Below are 23,550 nucleotides of genomic sequence, written 5' to 3'. Positions count from 1 at the left end.
TTCCTGATGCCATACTGCCTGTCCCTGTTACATGGATGCTAATCGTCATACCGTCACCTTTTGTCACGATCTTTTTCTTTCTTTTTTTTTTTCTTTTTGAGACAAGGTCTCGCTATGCAGTTGAGGCTGGCATTGAGCTCACTTTGTAGCACAGGCTGGTCTTGAACTAGCAAAGATCTTCCTGCCTCAGCCTCCCGAGTGCTGGGATTACAGGCACGCACCCCCATGCCCGGCTGGACATGATCTTAACAACGCATTTTAATAAAGATATTCCTATCTGATTATAGGCAACAGTTCATGCTAAAGAAAAGAGTTAAAATAAGCCTATTTCCTAATAATGTCCCATAAATTTAACTCTAATGCAACATAACTTCAGAAACATATGTAGTTCTTAGTATAATGCACAGGCAAATTTGCTATTTTTAGTGAGGTGATTAAATATTACCTAAAAGCTGCTCTGGAAGATCAATGGTATAAACTGGAAGGCACTAAACCTAGCAATAAAATATCTGTCTTTGGGGGAAAAAAAGTGGACTTTTGTGAGCTTAGTGATTTCTAGTTTGTTTGCGGGGTATTTGCCGGGGAGGGGGGGTAGCTGTTTTGTTTTGTGGTATGGGGCTTGAACCCAGAGCCCCACATGTTACAGAAGCACTCCACCAAGCTGATTTCTAGCTTTCACATCTCTGTGACCTTGGATAAGCCATGACTCCCTTTGGGCTTGTTTCTTCATCCATCGCCGCTCTATCCCCAGAACCTAGAATAGTGCATGGCGCTAAGCAGAGGTTATCTGCCGATTAAGTGACTGCCTACCTCCTGAGGGGACCGAACTAGGTCCCCGGAGAGTCCCTCCTAACCCTGGCACCTAGGAGCTCTGCACTGGTGGGACATGTTCAACTTAAAGGGCACCCCTCTGTTCGCTCCGCCATCTATCTATTTCATACCAGGAACCAGAAATTACAGTTCCTTATTTCAGATTCTTAGTGCCCACTGAGGAACTGCCAGCCATCCACTCGGAAGGACACAAACACTGGCCTTGTACCACGTCCTTCTACTACACAGGTCTCAACTTCCTAGCAGAGCTGAGCTGAGTCTGAGACTCCAGGACTTAACTCCTGGGCTGGCTCTGAACTGTCGTCTTAGAAAAGGCTCTCTGGACTGCCAGGGAGCAAGGGACGCTAAACTTGACGGAACTCCTCCTCTTCCCATGGCCCTCCAGATCTGTCCCCACAGGGACACAGGCCCTCAGCAGTCTCAACTGCTGCCCTGAGGACTGACTAAACTACACCCCTGGGAGACAGTAAATGCACAACATTAAACTTGATTTATAACTGACATTATAATAATGCTTCTTTTCTCCAAACTAAAATAATACCTTTGTTAAAATCCCAAGTTGCTTTAAAGTACTAAGAAATTCACCAGCAATCTTATGCTGAAAACCAGTCTGTATAAATGTCACTATTAGTCCTACTAAAAATCAATCTTTGCATAATCCATTTTATCTTAAATATTAACATGTTTTTAAAAATCTAAGCCATTTTTAACTATAGTCTTTCTCTAAGTTGATTATTACTTTTAAGTGAAAGAAACTACCACACTGAGTTAATTCTAGAGTATCTTCCACCTGGGCAGACTTGATAGACTTCTGTATCATCTAAACATTTCCTACGGGAGATATTTTCAATTATTGCACTTTAAAAACAATGACTCCACAGAAAAGAATATTTTAAAAAAACATGTTAACCAAATAAAATCTCAACAGATTTCTAAAATGTCTTTCTAGTCACAGCCAGAAAGTTTGCTTTGAGAGTCAACAAACTTGGGATAAGAAGTTATTCATAATTTTGGAATCTGCCGCAATGCACAAACCAAACCACCCTGTGAACACACGGGCACGCAAAGTCACTCACCCATCCACTTCTTGCCCACAACAAGAAGTAAAAAGATGTTCCTTACCAACAGTCCCCAGTACAACTCAACCACAGTACTGTAACAGGTTCCAGCTAACCTTGCTGTGTAGAGAGACTCTACCCAGCTGTGACTAATTTTTTGAAGGGCCAAGTGATTTTAACACTTGTGCTAGTTAGGCGGTAATGAAAGGTGAGACACATACCAAATGTTGCATCTGACCAGCTGACATTGAGGAGGAAAAAGGCTCGCTGCCGCAAAGGGAAAGCAGCTGTGCATGGTATGAAAAGGCAAGTTTGTTCTCTCTTTCATCCCCTAAAGGGCATACTTTTCCGAGTCACAAGAGAAACATTCTGTCCGTGGCACAGAAAGTGAACTGAGATTGTGACAAAACTGGCCAGGATGAAATAAACATGCGGACCACAAACCAAACACTGATGTGCTCTCTTGTGATTCGGTGTTTCACAAACACAAAAGCGCCTGCTGGTGCTGGTGGGTGAAGGGCCACAGAGATTAGCCTGAATCTTAAGGAAATCCTTTCTCTGGGGGGTGCTGCTGGCTCCCTTCTACTGCTAGACAATAAAAGTGCCAATTAAGTCATGTCCTTCGGGGTTTCCACAGATTCTGCCAGTTCACAATCAAGGAAATCACCTTCACAAATGTTTCGGCCACAGAACCAGCTTAACAAGTCACAAGTTTCTAATCCTTTATCCAAGCTACAGTTGCTTTACATCCGGGCAATCTGTGCTTATCAATAATACCTGCAAAAACAAAGTGCTGGACTCCAGAGTCTCTAGACAATACAGTACAATTGGAGGCCTTTTTTAGGGGGCCAGGGATTGAACCCCGGGCCTGGGAAGTGCTAAGCATACTTTTCCACTGAGCTACGCCGCCAGCACAACTGCCTTGTTAATGCAGGGCTCCAACCCTCCCACACCAACGCCTAGGTACCCTTTCCGCAGTTCCCTTCAGGAAGATTCACCCCTTTTCTTCATCATCTCTAAACTTCCTGGAAGAAAAGCTGCCTACTTGACATGTCTCCGGTAACACTTTTTCTCGAGCTCTTGGCATAAACGCTTTTGGAGATCTGGATGCCGCTATTATGTTACGCACTCTGCCGACTCTTTGTTCCGCGAGGAGCCGAACCATTGTAGGTGAGACAAAGCAGCTGCATAAGCCGCTGACTTATAACTCCCCAGGAAAGGGAGAGGAAAGGCGGGACATTCTGGTCCTGTTACTTTTCTGAAGCCTCACACCTGGCCTGTACTCAGCAATGACAAAGACATTTGTTATTTTCGGGCTGAGGGCCAGTCTCCAAGACAACTGAGCTCTCGCCACAGTTCTTAAAGTTTACCGAAATAAAACGTTCCGGGGCTACGGCCCCAGAGCCCTGGGACAGACCTACACAGGGGGCTCCGATTAAGCCTCCGGCACCCCTCCCCGCCCCCTCCAAGCCCCGCACCCGTCCCTTCGGTGACAGCCACGCAAAGGTAGGGCCACAGGCACCCCGCCCACCCCCAGGAACCCAGACGTGGCCTCAGACACACAGACACGGCTGTGCGATCACGTGCAAGATCACATGGACCGGCCGACTCTTGGGCTACGATCACAAAGTCACACCCGGCCGCGGCAGCAGCGCATGCTCCATACACACCCCCTACACCCCACACACCCACACGCCGGCTTCCCGGGGCCTCGCCCACCCCTCACCCCTCACCTGCCGCGGCCACCCCCACGTCCCCTTCCCTTCTGCCGCGGGCGGCTCCGGGCTGCAGCTCCGGCGAGGGTGACACCTGCGGCCGGAGCAGATCGCCGCGGACCTGCAGGCGACAGCGGGGGCGCGCAGGAGGCCGGCCTCCGAGGGGCGGGGCGCGCGGCCGAGCTGCCCCCGCCGCCTCGCTCCCAGCGCCCAAGCCGTCCGCTCCCGCTTCCGGGTTCGGAGGGGCGGGGCCACGTCGCGAGGAAGGGGCGGGGCTGCGTCGGGATGGTCACTAAGGCCCCCGGGAGGGGCGGGGCCTGGAAAGTGAGGCTCCTGGCTCTCGGAGGACTGCGGATGAATGACCTGGCGGCGCTGGAAGAGGTCCGAGTGTCAGCCGGTGTGTCAGCTCCAGCTCACCTGTCTGACTTGGGCACCCCGAAGGAAGTCATGGCTGTGGAAGAAAGAGGCGTTTTGCCGGGCGTGGTGGTACACGCCTGAAATCCCAGCCCTCGGGAGGCTGACGCTGGAGGATCACTGCCATTTGAAGGCCAACCTGGATTACTTAGTGAGATCCTGTAAGACCCGGTCTCAAAAGAACAAAAAATAACTAAGTAAAGAGGGGACGCTTGGGGCTGGGGATTTAGCTCAGCGGCACAGCACCTGTCTGGCAAACGTGAGGTCGTGAGTTCGATTCCCGGTACCGGAAAAAGAAAAACAACAAAAAAAGGAGGGGACACTTGGTCCCTGGGGACCTGCTTCTGCCTGCAGCTCTTTGTGGAAAGCTTTAGAAGACACCTTTGGGTTCTGAGCTTTGATGAACAGGGCTATTTCCTAAGTAGGATTTTCTTCCCCTCTTTGACACACCCAGGAACGCCCTTCACTGTCCTCCATTCAGAGCCCCCACCCTCCTTTCCAGCCAGGTGCTGATGTCTGCGGGGGCGGGGAGTCCAGGAACAAACTCCTAAGCCCTGCCTTCCTTAGCACTAGGCTTGGCCTCAGACACACATCCTTTTCCTGCAGGCGCAGAGAATATTAATAATCATCGTCCTTAAGCACGATGTTGCAGCCGCCAGGTCTCCTTTCTTCAGTAAATTTGCACGTGTAAGATTGAATAAGATAAATCTTGTTTGAAGAGTTTTAGGGATCTTGGAACATGGTCCTGTTGGAAATGGCTCTCTGCAGTGTTTTAGAGAAAGCTTATGCCCTGTCAAAAGGCTTGTGGACTTTGCCTGTACCCAGGCAACTACTTACGGGTTTAAGGTCAGAGTAGATTCCAGTTCAACTGCGTCCTTACTCATGACCCCCACGTTGTGGCCCCCGAGCCTTTATTCCAGTCTAGAACTTGGGGAACTCCCAAATGCATTTCCCAGCATCAAGGTGAGACGTGAACCTTTTTTTCTGCATATCACCTCTTTCAGAGCTGTGAGTCAGTCGTAGAAAGTGATCTTGGTACTGAGGACTGAACCCAGGGTCTTCAGACAGCTATATCTCTAGCCCTTTTTAAACATTTTCATATAGGGCCTGCCTCACTAAATCACAAAGTTGCCCAGCTGGACTCAAATTTACAATCCTCGTGCCTCAGCCTCCCAGAGTGCTGGAATTACAGCTTGTGCGACCACATCCAGCGAGAAAGTGATACTATATTTTAGTGCAGCATACTAGGTATGATCAAAAAATATGGTGACTAGATTTTTAAAAAAATTATTACAGTAAATGACACATTGCCATTATTCTCCCACAAAATACCCCCCACTCCCACCTTTGAATACACATCCCTTCATTTTTGCCACTTTCTGGAGCAGTAGTAGAAGTCTTTTATGTCTTTAGTTGTGCTGTCTTTGCTGGCTCTAATGTCCTGAGCTGATTCAAAACATTTTCCTTTCCTGGTCCTTGTGCCTTTGGGAAAGAACCAGAAGTCAACAGTACCATATCTAGTGAATAAGGTGGATGAGGACACACTGTAATATTTTTATGAGCTGCCTTTCCATTGGATGGTGCTTGACAGCAGCATTTTCTGTATTTTTGGTTGTACCTCATAAATACATTCACAAAAGATTTCCAGAACAGCTTCAGAAAGCACCAGGAGTGATGGGCTAAGTGTGTTTGAGGTGAGGAGGATTTTGAAGGGGATATTTTCAATGTATTCTTTTACTGTAATCACTTTTTAAAATGTAAACATTCAGCCAGGCGTGGTGGTACACGCCTGTAATCCCAGCACTCGGGAGGCTGAGGCAGGAGGATGACTGCAAGTTTGAGGCCTGCCTGGGCTACAAAGTGAGCTCAAGGTCAGCCTGAACTGTATAGCATTCAGGGAGCATCAGAGCCTCTTTTTAAAATTTTTTTAAATTTTACAACAGCATCCTGAAGTGTGTACTGAATTAATAAGTGAATCAATCTATCTCTTCCTAAAACTCTGTTTCCTGGACCTCACACCCCTAACTCTCACTTTAGTAACAGCAGTAATAAGACAAAAATCATAGGTATACCTGTAATGATAGGAAGTCTTTATTAGTGTGATAATAGTTTTTTGCGGGGCTGGGGATTTAGCTCAGCGGCAAAAGCGCCTGCCTGGCAAGTGCAAGGTCGTGAGTTCGGTTCCCGGTACCGGAGAAAACCAGAAAAGAAAATAGTTTTTTGCTTAACTGTTGATAATAAAGTCGCAGTGTAGGTATGTTTTGTCACATACCTACTTCTAACCGCAACGTAAAAGACTAAACCAAACATAATGACTGTTTTGATCATCAAAAAAGCCCCGTGGTCATGTTTGTGCCCTCAGTTGTCCGTAACACATGGCAAGCACACTGGCCACTCCCGGCCCCAACAAGGAACCGTTCCCAGCTGCGATTCCAGCTGTCTTGAAATGCACAAGTGCAGGCAGACCTGGTGGGCAGAGCGCTAGGAATCTGCAGCTGTCCCAGCGGGGATCCGCCAGCTGGTTCCTGCAGCGCCTCGTCCCGTGGGAAAATCGCCCTAAAAACCTGGAATGTTCACAGAGAATGTCGTGAACACCAAGCAAAGAGAACAGATGCCCAGCTGGCCCACTGCCCAAACCCAAGCTCTGTCCCTCTTAATTGAGCTTTTGAGAAGATAACAATTATTTTAAAACACACCTACAAAATAATCCTAGAGAGACCTCTCTGCATGTACTTACATACATGAATGTACTATTTTTGTATGTTGGGAAAGATACACACAGACAAGGTCTCTACTCCGCCTTCTGCAGGCCCAGCGTGCAGCAGCTGTACTAACTGCCCTGGGGGCTCCCCGCAGCCCCAGTGTCTCCCGGTGAATAAACTGGACTTCTTTTTTTTTTTTTTTTGGTTTTTCTCCGGTACCAGGAACCGAACTCACGACCTTGCGCTTGCCAGGCAGGCGCTTTTGCCGCTGAGCTAAATCCCCAGCCCCTAAACTGGACTTCTGTACACTCCACCCAAACTGCCTCCCTGCCCCGAGCCAGTGGAGTAAATTCCAGTCTCACTCCCAGCAGGCATGCGTATGTCAAAAACTGACAAACACTTGTTCTTTCCAGACAAATGCCCATTCTTCCAATATCCTCCCTTTAAAAGCTTCCTAGGTGCGGTACAGCTGACTGCCCGTGAACCAAATCAAGCCCAGCCCCAGGGTTTAAAAAAACAGCATTGCTTCCTCCTCAGCAGACCAAGTCTGTGTCACGCTGCACGGATTGCAGGGCTCGGGCAGGAAGGGGCATCCGAGCTGCCTGAGAAGGATGCTCCCACAGCTGTGCCATCACTTGCAATGTAAAGGCCTCATCAAAGAAGTTACACGCAATTATTTGTAATTAAGAATTTATTAGTTGTCATCTGGGAGTTAAAGATGCCTTCTGTCCTTGGGCAAAGCATTCTCATTCTCTCTCTGCCCATTTTTCCAATTCTGAGATTTTAGATTATATAAATTTTGATGTAGATATTATAACACCCTTTCCTCAAAGCTGATAATCCTCCCCTTCAAATCCCAAATTTAAAAGAAAGAAACAAGGAAAGAAACCTGCATACAAAATGCCTATTCATCAGAAATAGTTTTTTTTTCTTTTCTAGTGCTGGGGATCAGACCCGTGGCCTCACACATGCTGAGAAAGTGCTCTACCAGTGAGCTACATCCCCAGCCCTGGAAATAGTATTTTCACTTCTTGGGAAAGAATGTTCATCCATTATTGACATAGGGTGGGGGTGGGGTGGGGACTGAACCTCACACAGTGTATGTGCTCTATCTCTGATCTCTGTACCCCAGGCCTTTTAACTTTAAAATAAAATTTTCTAAGCAAAAGAACCACATATTTTGCATCAGCTGCCATCCTAGCATCTCCATGATGTTTCAACGAGCTGAATGATGAATAAACAAGAACAGAGAATCTACCTTTGGGAGGAAGAGCTCCGATACAAAATCTTGGAGAAGAGAAGCCACAGTATTTTACCTCAAGAGATGGCAGCTTTAGAAAACTTTGTGAATCTTAGAGGTAAAACAAAGATCATGACAAACTGCACCAAGCTCTCTGAAGTTGTGTAGCACGGTGCTTGTGGAGAAGGACTGCTTAGTGAATGTGCTCCCACTCCTTCGTCCCTGAGCCCCAAAGCCTAACACATTACATTCCTAGTCCATGTCTGCAACCACGGGCATGATAGTAGAGTGACTGGACCCACAGGCTCCCAGCCAGATTATCAGTGTGAACCCCAAGTCCACCACTTACTAGCCATTTAAGATTCTGAAAAATCCAAGACCAATTCTGCTTTCACAGGGACACTGTAGATAGAATGAGATAGTTGGGGGGGGGGAGATAGGGTGAATTTTTAAAAAAAATTGTTACAGTAACATGACATTCCCACTAACCCCTGTCAAAATCCTCCCCTTGGTCCACACACAATTATCCTATCATTCTTGCCACTTTCTGAAGCAGTTCTGAAAGCCTCGTCTGTGTGTTTAGTTGCACTTTTGTGGCTGCCTCAGTGTCCTAAAGTGACTTTAAATGTTTGTCTTTCATGGTCATTTTTGTTGTTTTTTGAGGAGCTAGGGTATTGCTGTGTAGTTCAGACTGGCCTTGAACTCACTATGTAGCTCACAGCAGTCCTCCTGCCTCAGCCTTCCAAGTGTTGGGATTACAGGGGTGGGCCACCGCACCCGGCTTTTTCATGGTCCTTTTGACTTTGGGGAAGATCTACAAGTCACACGGTGCCAGACCTGGCGAATAAGGTGGATGAGCACACACTGTTGTGTTTTTACAAGTCTTTCTGTTGGATGGCGCTCAGCAGCAGCATTCGCAGTATTTAGCACACCTCAGAAGACACTCATGAAGAAGGACTTCCACAACTGCTTGAGAAAGTGGCAACAATGATGGGTTAAGTGTGTTTGAAGCAAGGGGGAGGGCTATGAGGGGGATTAATGGCAATGGCTATTTTACTGTAATCAATTCTTTTTCAGGGTTTTTGTTGTTGTTGTTGTTTGTCTTTTTGAGACAGGGACTCCCTATGCAGTGCAGGCTGGCCTTGAGCTCACTATGTAGCCCAGGTTGGGCTCGAACTTGTGATCCTCCTGCCTCAGCCTTCAGAGTGCTGGGATTACAGGTGTGTGCCACTACAAGTGGCTTTTAAATAGTCACATTTGTTAATGTCTTGTAATTTCTCAAAGAATGGGCTACCAACTTGAGGATGTCACATCTATGCCTGGTGTTTATCCTACTGTCCCAGGATGGGCTTGAATGTCCCCGAGTCAGACACTGCAGCCTATATGATGGGTCTCACTTCCAGATTTCCAGTGTCTGAAGAGTATTCCATTTAGTCCTGGGCATACCAACCATGTCCATCAGCCTATCACTGAGAGGGGCTTCAAGCCACTTTCTTTGTAACCAAGAGCCAACTTCACACTTCACTACTTGTGAGGGCTGGATGGATCTCCTTTGGGATTACCTCTAGCATCCCAGAGATGCTATCCTTGCCAAGGCTTCACCCTAGCTGGGGGATAGAAGGGCAGAAATTTCCTTAGGCACTGCAAGTGGGGCCCAGCCTTTCCTGGGTCATAGCTCTGGCAGTGAGTGTGTCACCAACAGCTGGTGTGTTCAGGGGTTGGTCCCCAGCACTACTGGGAAGCGGCAGAACTTCTGGGAGTTGGCTATAGTTGGAGAAAGGTCACTGGGGGGGGGGGTGCGCTATCTCTCTCCTTTTTCTCTTTGCTTGCTGGCCACTATGAGTTGAAGAGTTTTCCTCCAGCGTGTACTACCACCATGATGTACTGTGCTGCCAGAGTCCCAAAGCAGCAGAGCCAAACAACCACACACTGACCCACTGGAACCATGAGCTAAATGAGCCCTTATAAGTTATCTCCTCCTTATAAGTTGTTTATCTCAGGTATTTTGCCACAGCAACGGAAAGCTGACTGACACACACTCCTTAGACTCCTGCAGCAGTCACTCCCAGGGGCCACTGGTCACTCTGAATTCTCCAGCAGGAACATGAGCCTGCAGGGGACAAAGTGCTGAAAACAAATCAAGTATGAAACAGTACAGCACTCTCACACGCTCTCAGTGATGATGCTGAAACTCTTCACTAAAACTCAGTAGCCAAGGTCTCCCACCTCCATGGCAAAAATCTTCTCAGTCACTTTTTCCCATCATAGCTGCACCTGTGGTTCAGCTCTTTGCTTTTCTAATCTCCTAACACAGCTTCCAGCCCAGGTTGTACCCTCGATGTCTCTTCCATACCACTCTGACAGTTAACTTTCCAAAACACAAATCCGGCCACATCGCTCTTAAGTCAATCACATGCGTGAGTGTGGAGGACCACCTGGGAGACTCTTCTTAAAGGAAGAACAACTGTCTGCATTTTGGCTGGACCTGGCCCTATTTCCATGTATTGATACACAGAGCTGGCTGGGACTTTGCCTTATCCCTTCAAGTGGCTTTCAGCAATGCCTATCGGTCCAGCTGAGGTGCTGATGGTAGTCTTTGGACATGGCAGGCCTGTTTCCCTGGACACTCCCCCCCCATTGTTCCCGTGTGAGCCGGGACAAGGGGGGACGTAGAGCCAGTGCTCCACGCTGTCGGCTGGAACTGAGCCTTGAGATAGAGGTTGATTCCACGGGGCTTGAAGGATTACACACCAGAGCTGAAGCACTGACCCCAAAGCATTGGATTCTATCTCAGTTGTGTTATGCAGATCGCTCTTTCTGCACAGCCCTCTCTCTGCACTTGCAAAGCTGATTTCAGCCCTCATACTTTCAGCACTCACCTACTTCCTGCCATCCTCACAGTCACTCATCCTCAAGCCACTCCCTTCTTCACGAATTGATAAGCCTGGGCTCGGCCTTGGGTGGAGGCCTTGGTTCCCAGTAGCCATCATCGTGGCTGGACTTAGGACCCCTTGGCTCCCCACAACTACAAATATGCCTCAGTGTCTTTATTCTCGCCATGGGCTGTACTGGAAGTGGCAGATTGGAATTAACCCACTAGGGTTCCAGTAACTTTTCATGGGATTACAAACACAAACTTCCTGGGCCGCGACGAGGACCTCCGGGAAGGGCTCTCCACACACTAGGAAGCCCCACACTCTCAGCTTTTAAAGCTCTCCGTGACCCGGCCTCAGCTTGCTCTTCCAGTCTAACTGCTATCCTCCTATTCCATTCCTATCAACGCCTGCGATCTTTTTTCAAAAGAATGTACTCTCCCCTCCCACCCCATGTTTAACATGCGGTTTGTTTCTCTCCCGTGACCCACCCTCAGAGTCCCCCCAGGCAGCTGTATATACAAACATAAGCATACAACCAGCTCGTAAATAACAAATTCACGGTATCAAGGACAGCAATCCAAGAGCCATTGTGCCGCCCTCATCCAAAAGAATGGCATCACCTAGGCCCCTTGTGGGACAGTGCTGATTCCTGGGCTCGGTAGTGTGCACCTAGAACCCCAGCATTCAGGAGACTGGCAGGAGGATTGGGAGTTCGAGGTCAGCCTGGGCAACACAGCAAGTTCAAGGTCAGGTTAAACTACACAGCAAGACCCAGTCTCAAAAAGTGCTCCATACAAACCAAGAAAGACAGTGCTCCTTAGAACCTCCATGCCTCTGCCCATGTTAGGCTGCCCTTCCAGGCCTTGATCTGCCCAGTGAACTCTCCCTCTGGAGCCTGTTTGCCTGCTGTGGAAAGGCTTCACCGATTCCCCGAGGGACATCAGTACTCCCATTGTATGTTCACGGCACTTATAACTGGGGTGTGTTCATCTCCCCGCTAGGTTGAAGTTGCCAATTATTTCATCTCTGAATCTCTAGCAATCAGCGTGGAGGCCACTTTTGCTGCAAGTGCTCGACAACCAGGACATCTAGACTGCCGTTTGCCTGGGAGAGTCCAGCCTCTGCCTGCTGTGCTGGGAGAATTATCCTAACTGCTTCCTGGTACTCTTGAGAGTATCCTAATTTAGATGACCAGTTATATGATCACCTTACAGTGGACACAGTAGAATGAGTAAGTGACTGAGTGGAGAAAGATTTTAGCTGACAGAATCTAGGCAGGAAAAGCCGACATACAAAGTCTCTCCAACCTAACAGCGGGCACTGCAACTGCTCCTCCTCCATAACAGCTTTCCTGGAGACAGGGAAGATGGGCTCAAAGATCAGAAGCTCAGGAGGCTGAGGCAGGAGGATCATTACGAGTTCAAGACCAGCCTGGGCTACAAAGTGAGCTCAAGACCAGCCTGAACTGCACAGCAAAATCCTGCCTCAAAAAGACCAAAAAACCCCACACCCACCCCCACACACACACGTTACTCTTATTCATTAGAAAAAATATTATCTCCTTGAGTGTGACATTATAAATAGAAATTTATTTAAACTTCTTTTGTTACTTAAGTAGAAAAGGCCTATAAAAATCAGAAAATGAGGTTATCCATCTTTTTGACAAAAAAATCTCCTCTTCCTCTGACAGCATCATCTTCTTTGAACACCAAGGCAGTTTTCCTTGTAAATAAGGTTCTTAATAAATTACAAATATGTAATAGGTTCTCATCCATCCACTTCCTAACTACTTAATACACTGTTGCATAGCAACAATTTTTTTTCCTGCTTCTTCTTTGTAGGAAGTCTGAGAGTCTGAAATCTGCAGTGGCTTGGTTGAACCTGGGGATTTCTCTGGTACCACGGGTGCAAATATCCATTGTAGAAATCAGTAGCTGTTAGTGTTTTCTTAAGCATTACTGATCGGACGCCAACCCAGCCATCCTACAAGGGGAAAGGACAGAAGTGACCAGGCAGTGGTGGCAAAACAGAAAAACTAAGTAAATTTTCATTCATAAAATTTTTACCATGGAAACAAATCAACAAATTTTCACTAAGTGCCTAACTGCAAAGAATGTACTACGGAAAGTAATATATACAAGTCCTTGACTCTCAAAGTTTATTACCAAGGAGAGAGCAAATACACAGACCTGTGTAGACCTACTTCACTATACAGGGAGTAGCATAAAAAGCTGTTAATTCGCGTGGTGCTTTACAGTTTGCAGGGTCTGTCTGTGTATCTCACTGGGACTGCTCATGAAAACAAATCTAAAAGGCAGCAGATCCAGTCCTGTCCCCATGTCAGAAAAGGAAACGAAGCCGCAGCAGGTGTGTGGATCTTTTTCTAAGGTGCAACAACTGGCCAGACTCAAATCCACACCTGAATCAGCTTGATTCTTTTATGACAGCAAACTGCGACCCAGACGAGGGGGGCAAGACGCATGAACCCAACCCTGCTCCAGGAGAGGCCAAGAAAGACGAGGAGGGTCTTTGTTAGTGTTTTCTTAAGCATTACCCTCCATCTCCAGGGTCCGCAGGTCAGATCAGCGTCCCACACGTGTTCAGCCCCCTTCTTGCAGGTGCAGTATCTCATATGAACACGTGACCACGGACACCCAGGAAATGGAGGGAGTGCACAGCGCTTCTCAGGAACACACCACTGACTTATAAAACAATGGTTCCAGTCATTTTAAATTGTTCAGCAGATTTAAATCTACCACAGAGCAGGAAAAGCAAGTAGTATACACGCCATGCAGTAATTCAGCCAGATACTTTGCTATGACTGTCTTTTTACCAAGCATAAAATTCGACTACTAAAAATAAAAAAGTATGCTAGACATTCCACCGTTTCCTAAGAAAATCAAACTAGCCCAGCATGCCAACATGTGCCTGTTAATCCCAGCATGTGGGAGGCTGAGGCAAGAGGAGCACAAGTTTGAGGTCAGCCTGGGCTACACAGAGTCCGAGGCCTGCCTGAACTATATAGAGAGACCCTGTCACAGGAAAAAAAAATTAAATTACGGTATTTGTCCAATCTGATGGGCAGCCAGTTCGGTGAAGTCCTAATTCAAATGACATGAATATAAACTCAGTAAGACAAGTATGATTAACTTGAAACTAAAGGAAAATGTACCTTGCAACAGACCAGCAACGTTTGGGACTGTTTGTGGTATATGACAGATCCCGGAACACCATCTTGTCCTGAGAATTTTGGATCTGATGAACAGGGTACAGGGGGCGTGATAGGAGAAACAGAGAAATGAGTAATTATGTAACTTCATGTAGTTCTTTTTAAAAACATGAAAACACCTCGGGAGGCAGTGCTCACACTGGGAAGGTCACATCTGCTGATGTCCTGACTTTGTAATTCAAATCCACGATGAAGCCATGGTGCCCTGTGAACGTCACAGGCCCAAAGGAAAGCCCTCCGTACACACGCGCAGCTACCAGCCCTTCACCCAGCCTCCTGGTGATCGGCTAAAATGCTCCATGTGCAAGCTGTGTTGCCATGCAAGGGGAGAAACCACCGGGACGTAAGCCGGTCTTCCCCGCCACCCAAACAAACCCAGACGCCCAGGCTCCTGGGAGCGCCAACGCCCCCGGGCTGACCCAGCTCCCTCTGTGGCTCATCCCTCTTCCTCACCAGGCTGGGGGCACTGACAGGCGCCAGAAGGAGCCGCGGCACGGAAAGCTACACTCTGGTCTACATTCTCCCTACTGGGTAGTTTCACTGTGGTGCTCACCGGGATAAAATTAACCACGTCATTCCGCACTCCTGGAAAACCTTAACGCAGGAAATCACAGCTTAAAATGGGACAGGAATACCGCTCTACTTGTAAGTGTGCAGCCTGGCCCGACGCTCCCAGCCCCCAGGTGCCGTCCAGCAGAAGCACTGCTCTCTGCGGGGAACTCAGCTCAGCACTGAGGCTGCCATCGGCAAACACAGGGAAGGAGATAAGATAGGACAAGCAATGCTGCAGGTCCTGGGGACATCTGGAGACGCCCGAAAATGTACAACTGACACCTCAAAGGACTCAGCCCACGGGGATTCAAGGCGATCAGAGAACTTTAACCACAGATGTTTGTTAAACCCTCCCGCTACCCTCTTTCGATCCTTATAAAAGGGGCACATTTCTCTTTGTTCGGGGCAGATAGCTTTGTCGCTCTCTGCCTACCTGCACCCAGGTAATCAGACATAGGCCTAGTTGCTGTCACAAAAGCCTGTTGTTTGGTCTCTCGCCCCGTGTCTTGCTAGACTACCACTTCCCAGGTTCCTGTGATAACTAAATGAGAAAATGCGTGCGAATGGCTTATTCTCTGCACAGAGTAAGACAATTAAGTGAATGTTACGTGCTGTGACAGTAGAACTGAACAGACTATAAGGGTGCTTATCTTTAGCAAACGTAACCTATGGTAAAAACAAACACATTTTCAAATAAATTATAGTGAAAAGATCTTCCACGTCAGCTACTCAAAAGTTAGTACCAGCAAGGACTGAACTGTTCACTTCTACGAAATCCAGGAGCTTAATGGTATTCCCCATCCAGAGCGTCTGCAGCGGAATCTGCAAGTAAAAGTAAAGAAGGAATGAACAGGACCGCGCCGCCTCCCAGGCCCTTCTTAGCCCCTGTTGTGTGTTACCCCGACCTGAGTGTTTCCCCGCTTACCGAGGACCCGGGACTGCACGGGTAAGTTTTAAGGAACAAAACATAAGCAGGACTCTCCACATCAGTTTCCACAGGATTTTTAAGATTGTAAACATTATTTTAAAATCAATGTTTCTGTCTTTATTGCTATTTCCAGTTAAACATTTATGCTCTTTATGAAAGATGCAAACATGACAGCATTTATGTTAAAAAGTGATACTATTCTCAGCCCCAGAGTAACCACTTTTAACAGTTTGAGGTACATTTCCTTGTGTCTCTTCTGTAAGGATTATTATTACACAAATCTAGAACGTGTTGTTTTATGAGGAACTTCTGTTACTTAACCGTAGCCCTGGACAAGTTCCGATCGCTGCACACTTACCCATTTCACCCTGGACCTATCGCAGTGTCCCTTTTCTATGACAGCATCATCACCCCTACAACCAATTCCTTCATAACGGGGTACTTCAGTTATTTCTAATTTCTTGCTATTATGAACCATTTCTTACCATTATAAAATTATAAAATATAGTAATAAACCACCTTGAAGATAGATCTTTTAACATTTATTTATTTATGGAGAATTAATTTTTTTTTCAGTGCAGCAAATGCTCTACCACTGAATTATATTTCCTGCCCCAGTAATTTTTTTTTATTTTGCTTCTTTAAGTGCAATGCCTGGGCTAAAGGGCATCACGTTTTATTGTTAAAGTGCTTTGATAAGACAATCTGCTACTGTCTATGGTTAGAGAGGCTGTCGTGTATTTGCTTGTACTTTTAGTATATTTATCTATAAGCTGTTTATTTATACCATTTGCCCATATTTTTAAAAGACATAAAGGGATTTATTAGGCAGAATTTAAGAAGTCATTAGCCATATCTCTAAAAACTGGCTTGCTCAACTCTTACTATTTTATGAAAACCTTTTCCATATTTAGGAAATTAGCCTTTTAATTCTTCTGAATATTTTTCCCAGTTTGCTGCCTTTGAGTCTTGGGGACAGTCATTTTGTTCCTTTTTTTCTATGTTTATGGAGTTATAGAGAGCAGTCTTTTCTCTCATGACTTAAGTAGTTCCTATTATGCTTTAAAAGGCCTCGCTGCACTTTAAGATTATTAAGTATTATAAAATTATTCAACTATGCTTTCTTCCAGTCATGTGGTTTCATTTTTTATAAGCAAACCTTTGATCCATCTAGATTTTGATTTTTTATTGTGGTAAAACACACACAACATACATCGTGCCCTATGAACAAATTTTAGACACATAGTATTGTTAACTCAGCATCTCCTGGGGTTTTTTTTTTTTTTTTTTTTGGTTTTTCTCCGGTACTGGGAACCAAACTCACGACCTTGCGCTTGCCAGGCAGGCGCTTTGCCACTGAGCTAAATCCCCAGCCCCTCTCCCGGGGTTTTGAAAGGCAGGATTTGAGCGTTTCCCCTGCCAATGGCTAGCCAGCTCTCTCGCACTGTTTACTGGTCAGTCTATTTCCGGCTGGGCCACGGTGTGAAGCAACATCTTTATCGCTTAAAACATGTCCCATACCTGAGATCCTAGAACTTGACTCAACTACATTCATAAAGATTAACACAAGCTGCGTGAGGTGGTGCACACCTGCAAAGCCAGCACTCTGGGAGGCTGAGGCAGGAGAATTGCAGTTTCAATTCTGCCTAGATAACTAGGCACACCCTGTCTTGAAAAACGGGGTGGGGTGGGGTGAAGGGGTGGCTAGAGATTTGCTCAGTGCAAAGTCCCTGGGTTTAATGCCAGCATGGGGTGCATGTGTGTGTGTGGGTGTGCGTGTGATTAATATGTACCAGGAAGTAAGTTCTCACTATCTCCCAATTTGCCGCACTGAATAATTTCCTTCTGGGCTGTAATTCAGCCCTCTATTTCATAGATCAAGAAAGGGAGGCTCAGAAAAATGCAGCTGTTTTCCCAAGGGGCGGCACCAGGATGAGATGATGTACTGACTCTCAACTCAGTTCTCTTCCCTCGCTCCCTTTCTTCCTTTTTGGCACAGTGCTCGGGATCAGATCCAGGGCCTCTTGCACGCCAGGTAACAGCTACAGCACGGGGCTACATCCCCAGCTCCCCTCCACCTCCACCCTGGCCCTGCACTTGCAAGAGTAAGAACCAGTATCATCGCCTGCAAATGATTATTATTTTTTTTGATACTGGGGATTAAAGCCAGGACCTTAGCACTGAGCTAGATCCCAGCCCTTTTTTATTTATTTTGAGACAGGGTCTCACTAAGTTGCCAAACTAAGCTTGAACTTGTGATCCTCCTGCATCAGCCTCCCAGACTGCTGGGATCACAAGCGTGTCCACCCTAACCAGCTACAAATTTTTTCTTTCAAAGGGGTAAAAGCTTTATTAAAACATGCTTGCTAACTAAAAAAGATCTATACTTAGTGCAGCATTCGTGCTAGGAACACACTGAGAAAATGCAGCAGTGAAGCTCACCTCATCCCCAGAGCAATGCAGGGAGGAAGGGAAAATACCATCCCAGCACTGCTCACCACCATTACTGTCCAAAATCACAAGCTGGCGTGGACTTAAACTTACAGTCATCTCCCCTGAACTTAGCAGTTGCAAACGCGGTCAAGAATCCCATTATAGAGGTGAAAAAGCAGAAGCTGAGAGAAGGTAGGGGTCTTGCTCTTGGTTAGGAAAGGTCAGCTCTAGGACTCAACCCCACCCTCAGGCTCCAAGAGAAGCTCTTGCTCAGTGTCTGACAGCACAAAGCTTTTCTCAGTGGCTGGGCAGGCTGAGCTGCGGGAGACCCGGATCACTATATAGTAAGGGAGAAGACGGCGGGACATTTCAGGTAAAGCTCAGCTACGTCTCGGAAGTGGTCTGCTTAGCTAGCATCTCTACAGGGACATCTTCTAGGGAGCTTAAACTTAACATGGCCAAAACAGAGCTATCGATTTCCCTCCCCACATGTTCCTCCCTGGACATTCTTACCACAATTAAAAGGCTGCACAATTCCCCCAGGTGCCAAAAGGCTACGAATGATCTTAAGTTCCTGCCAGGGTCCTGCTAAATTGGTAAGTTGTCTAGGCTGGGCTTGAACCTGTGATCCTCCTGCCTCAGCCTCCCAAGGTACTGGGATTACGGGCATCGGGTAATTTCTTCGACTTTAAAACGTGAGAAGCATGAGGTATAACCCTCACTGAAGAACTTGGCATGCCACGGACACCCAGTGGTAGTTCCCTATTTTACCCAACACTCGTAGTATTAGAAGTGGTCCATTAAAAACCACACACTTGGTAAGTGCAGATTTCAAATAATATAAGCAGCTATCCAAATAAAGGGGAAAAAAACCAGTAAATTTTTCAAGGAATTGAGAATTTAACGAACTTTGAAATTACAATTTCTCTTTGTACCACTGACTTAAGCATCTGACCATAGCCCGCTGTGGTGGTGCACACCTGTAATCCAACACTCGGGAGGCTGATACAGGAGGATCACTGTGAGTTCAAGGTCAGCCTGGGCTACGTAGTGAAACTCAGTCACAGAAAAAAGAAAAGGAATCTGATTGTAAACAATGTCAGGTTTCCTACATTTAGTTTATGACGTGCATTCCTAAATAAAAATGTTCAGAAAGCAAATTACACACAAAAAACTCAACTTGGTGAAAGTGCAACCTGACTTCCCAACTCACCATATTTCCAATGGCCCGGTAAAGCCTGAGTATTTGTTCTGAAGTTTGCTCTTCCCACTTTATACAGCTGGTATCTGCAGAAATCTTAGGCGCTATGAGACAAAGCCAAGAGCAAACGAATATCAGGTTCAGCAGCTGTGAGCTAAATACTTACGTTGAATAAGCACAAGAGATTACCACAGCTGTCTCTCAACTTTTGTGCATGTTTAAACCAAACAAATATTTTTTTAAAAAATGAACCACTTTATAATCTGAGAGCAGAAAACACCCTTCTGACTAGAGGCCCAGACTAGGCTGCATACAAATACGACAAATTTTGAAACAAATGACAAACTGCAAGCATTTGCAGTGTACATCATAGATGGCTAGTTTCTGGACCATATAAAGTGCTTCCAGAAGCTGGGAAAGGCGAAAGGTATGATTCCTCCCAGGAAAAAGAAATGCAAAAAGTCCCAAAACATATGAAAAAGTCCTCAAATTCACTACCCCACAATTTCTTATCTATTAGATTCAGAAGTACCGTGCGTACAAAGTATGCTTAGCACTAGTATTTGAAATAGCAAAAGACTAGAAACAACCCAAATGCCCAGCCTTAGAGGACCTGTTGAATAAATTATGATATAATTACAACTGAGAACTAGTTACCGTGAAAAAGAAAGAGGAAAATCTCCTCTTACGGGCAGGAAGTGGGCTCTAAGACACACTGTTAAGTGAACAGGATGGGGCCTGAATAGTGTGTATGTTATGCTACCTTTCTGTAAGAGAAAAAAGAGGGAAAATAAATACATACATTATGTTGGCAAGAGCAAATACCGGGAGGTTAAATGAGGACCTGGGACAGCATTTATGTTAAAAAGTGATACTATTCTCAGCCCCAGAGTAACCACTTTTAACAGTTTGAGGTACATTTCCTTGTGTCTTTTCTGTAAGGATTATTATTACAAAAATCTAGAACATGTTGTTTTATGAGGAACTTCTGTTACTTAACCACTTCTGGTACTTAACTCCAAACAGTGCTTTGGAGAGGGAGAAATACTAGGTCGGATGAGTCCAAAATACAAGTAGCACTTCTCTGAGTGTGCCTTTTACATGGCTTAATTTTCAAGCTATGTAACTGTTTTACACAGTTCAAAAAATAGAAGTGAATCACAAAGAGAAACAAAGGGCAACTCTTAAAATTAGAAACAAATCAAAATAAATAAACCTAACAAGATCTCCAACTGTGTAACAAAACTACATGGAAAAGGGCTGGGGATTTAGCTCAGTGGCACAGCGCCTGCCTGGCAAGCGTGAGGTCGTGAGTTCGATTCCCGGTACCGGAAAAAACAAACAAACAAACAAAACTACATGGAAAAAATATTCTCGCCAGTAGATGTTCACTACACTAATCTGACCGTATACCCTCTGTAGGGTGCATTTTAAAGAAAAAGAAAATAATTACAAAAAAATCCTAAATCTTCTCCTTAATTTTACTCTTAGTACTAATGTAGAAGTATAACATTTTGCGCAGTGAGGCTGGGCATGGTGGTGCACACCTGTAATCCCAACACTCAAGTGGCTGAGGCAGGGGAGTTGCTGTGAGTTTGAGGCCAGCCTGGGCTACAAAGTGAGTTCAAGGCCAGCCTGATCTGCATAGTGAGACCCTGCCTCAAAAAGACCAAAAAAAAAAAAAAAAAAAATTTGCCTAACAGATAAATACACAGGGATATTTGCATAGTGCCAAAGGTTCCCTAACTGATGGCCTGCTCGCTGTAAAAGGAAATAGCTTCCCATTGGAAATACCTGGCAGTCAGCGTCTCCACCAAGTGGTCAGATTTAGCTTTACTAGCTCTGTGTCACTGACACAGCTTAATGAAGTGACATTCTTAAGACTGGGGGCGGCAAAAGCAAGACTTCTTTTGAGCTTATCCTTTTAAATAGTTTTACTGTTTGAATCAGGTGTGTATTTTATATATTCAAAAAGTAAAATTAAACTGCAAAGGAAAATAAAAAGCAATCCCCAAACCAAAACAAATGTTACTGAAACACAACAGCATCAATGAAATAGTCATTCCAGAAACTTTAAGCCTGAACCCGATTAAACCTTTAAAATCTCTAATTTATAGGAAATAGAAGGGACAGGAAACAAATTAAACTACAATGAAGGGAAACAAATTAGCCAACTGGCCTGGTCTCTTCAAAATGTCAAGGACATAAAGGAGGAAAGATAGTAATTACTTTAAAGAGACAAAATGAGATATAACAACTAATGACCACATCCTAACATTGTTTTAGTTTAAAAAAATTTTTTGGCGGTGCTAGGGATCAAACCCAGGACCTTGCACATGCTGGGCAAGTGATCTACTACTAAGGTACAGTGTCAATACTTTTTTCACTTTTAAAGGACTAAGAGACAAAATACCCTCATTCAAATCTGCAAATGACCAGGCAAAACTTAAAATACATATACAAAATACACACAGAAAATACGATCACAGCTGCATGTGATGCACTCCTGTAAGCCAGCACTCAGGAGGCTGAGGCAGGAGGATCAACATGAGTTCAAGGCCAATTTGAGCTACACAGTAAGTTTAAGGTCAGCCTGAATTGCATAGCGAGACCCTGACTCAAAAAACCAAACAAACAAAAAAAGAAAATGATCAAATACTAATAACTGCTGACTCTGAGATTAAACTAAAGTCTCTTACACTAGCCTTTCATTTTTATCTCTGTGTTTAATACTTTTCAAAATAAAGCACTGAAAAAAGAAGTTGACTCCTAACTGAGGCTATTGGCTGTGAGGGAGGAAAGTTCCTAACTGTTCTTGGGAACGGCATGGAAATGAGCACACGATCTGCTCGAAGCTAAGGCAGAAGCCAAGGGAGGACGTCCCCGCTGCTGAGACACCTTCACGGGCACGGGGCCTCCGCATGCGAGCGCAGCCACAGTCTCCACTCACCGTACGTCACCCCTTCGGCTGGCTGCTGCCTTCCGCTGTTCAGACTTGCAGGCAAATTCTTCAAAACTGAGATAAGCTAAAAAAAAAAGGAAGAGCGTGCGTGACATACGCAGATGAACAGAACAAAGCAGAGACACACGGCCATTTGCCCTCGTCCCCCTTCTGCGCAGGTCACTCACTGGCTTCCGGACAGTGCTGGGCGTTGCCTGGCCACGGAAGGCGTCAGCACCAGGACAGCCTGCACTCAGCTGTCCACACTGTCAGCCCAGGGAAGACACTGAGGCCTCACAGAAGGACAATGTACTCTGCAGTCACAGTGCTCTGGGTTCAGATCCCAGTTCCACCACCCCCGAGCTGTCTCAGCGTGGAAATTATTTAACTTGTCTGTGACCCTCAGGGTCTTGACCTATAAGACAATCAACAGATGAACAGGAAGTACCATCTATGTCCCGGGGAAAGAAACCTTCCACTGAATAAAATTAACTAGCTCAAAGCAAAACTACGAATTCAGCCCTTAAGCATTTACCAGACCCTCCTGCTTGCAGATTCAAGGAGCTACACACACACCACAGAGGTATGATCTATAGGCAAGTCGGTCCGGAGAGGTCCAGGGCACACAGACGCAGATGGCTGGCTCTGGCGCTGCAGCGGCACAAGCGCTAGGAGCCACTGGGAAGGGGCCTGAGGTCAGCGTGATGCGAGGCCAGGTGCGTGAGAGAGCGGGGAGAGGGGCCCCGGGGAGGCGGCTGCCCGGGCCGCACTACGAAGGGAGAGGACAGTGGGCCGTGACCTGGATCACGCTGCAAACCCTCAAATGACTCCCATGAGACCACCAGTACCGGGCCCATTTTCAGGAAGCCAAGGACAGAAACGTTTTCTTTTTTAGGAAGTTTAAAGATTACAGGTCATAAACGTATCCTTTTCATCAGACCCACTTAGGACGACTACAAAATGCGCGAGAAGCAGCGGAACGCTGCGGCACCGTACCATGCTGGCACCCAGGCTCGACAGCACAGCTTCCAGGTCCTTGGCGGTGCTCCTGGGTGGCACAGGGATGGCTTCCTGCTTGAGAATTGGGCCTACATCAAACCTAGCAAAAAACCAAAAGCAGATTAATAACGGGAGTCCTATTTCTTAAGATCACTGTGTTTGTCTACACGGCACCAGGAAAGCTCACTGCAGGCTACTAGCGGGCTGTGTGAAGAGCCAGATATGGCTCCTGCTTAGATGTCTCACCTTAGGGGGAAAGAAACAAGTACACAGTACATATCAGGAATTTAACTGCAGCTGGGCGTGGTGGCGCACGCCTGTAATCCCAGCACTCGGGAGGCTGAGGCAGGAGGGTCGTTGCGAGTTTGAGACCAGCCTGGGCTACAAAGTGAGCTCAAGGCCAGCCTGAACTGCAGAGCGAGACCTTGTCT

General features: G+C 46.2%; 2 protein-coding genes across 2 annotated transcripts in view; both read right to left on the bottom strand.

Moving 5' to 3' along the window:
* The window catches only part of Spg21 (spastic paraplegia 21 (autosomal recessive, Mast syndrome)), a 31,287-nt gene extending 27,469 nt beyond the window's left edge, over nucleotides 1-3,818 (bottom strand). Inside the window, exon 1 of the mRNA XM_005393738.2 lies at nucleotides 3,623-3,818. The gene's annotated coding sequence lies outside the window, so the exon portion shown is untranslated. The remainder of the gene's footprint in view (nucleotides 1-3,622) is intronic.
* An 8,580-nt stretch (nucleotides 3,819-12,398) lies between these two features.
* The window catches only part of Mtfmt (mitochondrial methionyl-tRNA formyltransferase), a gene marked incomplete at its 5' end in the record, with an annotated part of 16,342 nt that continues 5,190 nt past the window's right edge, over nucleotides 12,399-23,550 (bottom strand). The window contains 7 exon segments of the mRNA XM_013518962.1: nucleotides 12,399-12,658; nucleotides 12,661-12,819; nucleotides 14,009-14,091; nucleotides 15,361-15,439; nucleotides 19,192-19,283; nucleotides 22,130-22,205; nucleotides 23,117-23,219. Of these exon segments, the coding sequence (XP_013374416.1) occupies nucleotides 12,623-12,658; nucleotides 12,661-12,819; nucleotides 14,009-14,091; nucleotides 15,361-15,439; nucleotides 19,192-19,283; nucleotides 22,130-22,205; nucleotides 23,117-23,219 (628 nt within the window).

This window comes from Chinchilla lanigera, unplaced genomic scaffold (genome assembly GCF_000276665.1).
Source record: "Chinchilla lanigera isolate Chin_1 unplaced genomic scaffold, ChiLan1.0 scaffold00049, whole genome shotgun sequence".
In the NCBI taxonomy this organism is placed as follows: Eukaryota; Metazoa; Chordata; class Mammalia; order Rodentia; family Chinchillidae; genus Chinchilla; species Chinchilla lanigera.
Note: the sequence above shows the minus strand (reverse complement) of the source record. Positions and strands in the feature narration are given on the sequence as shown.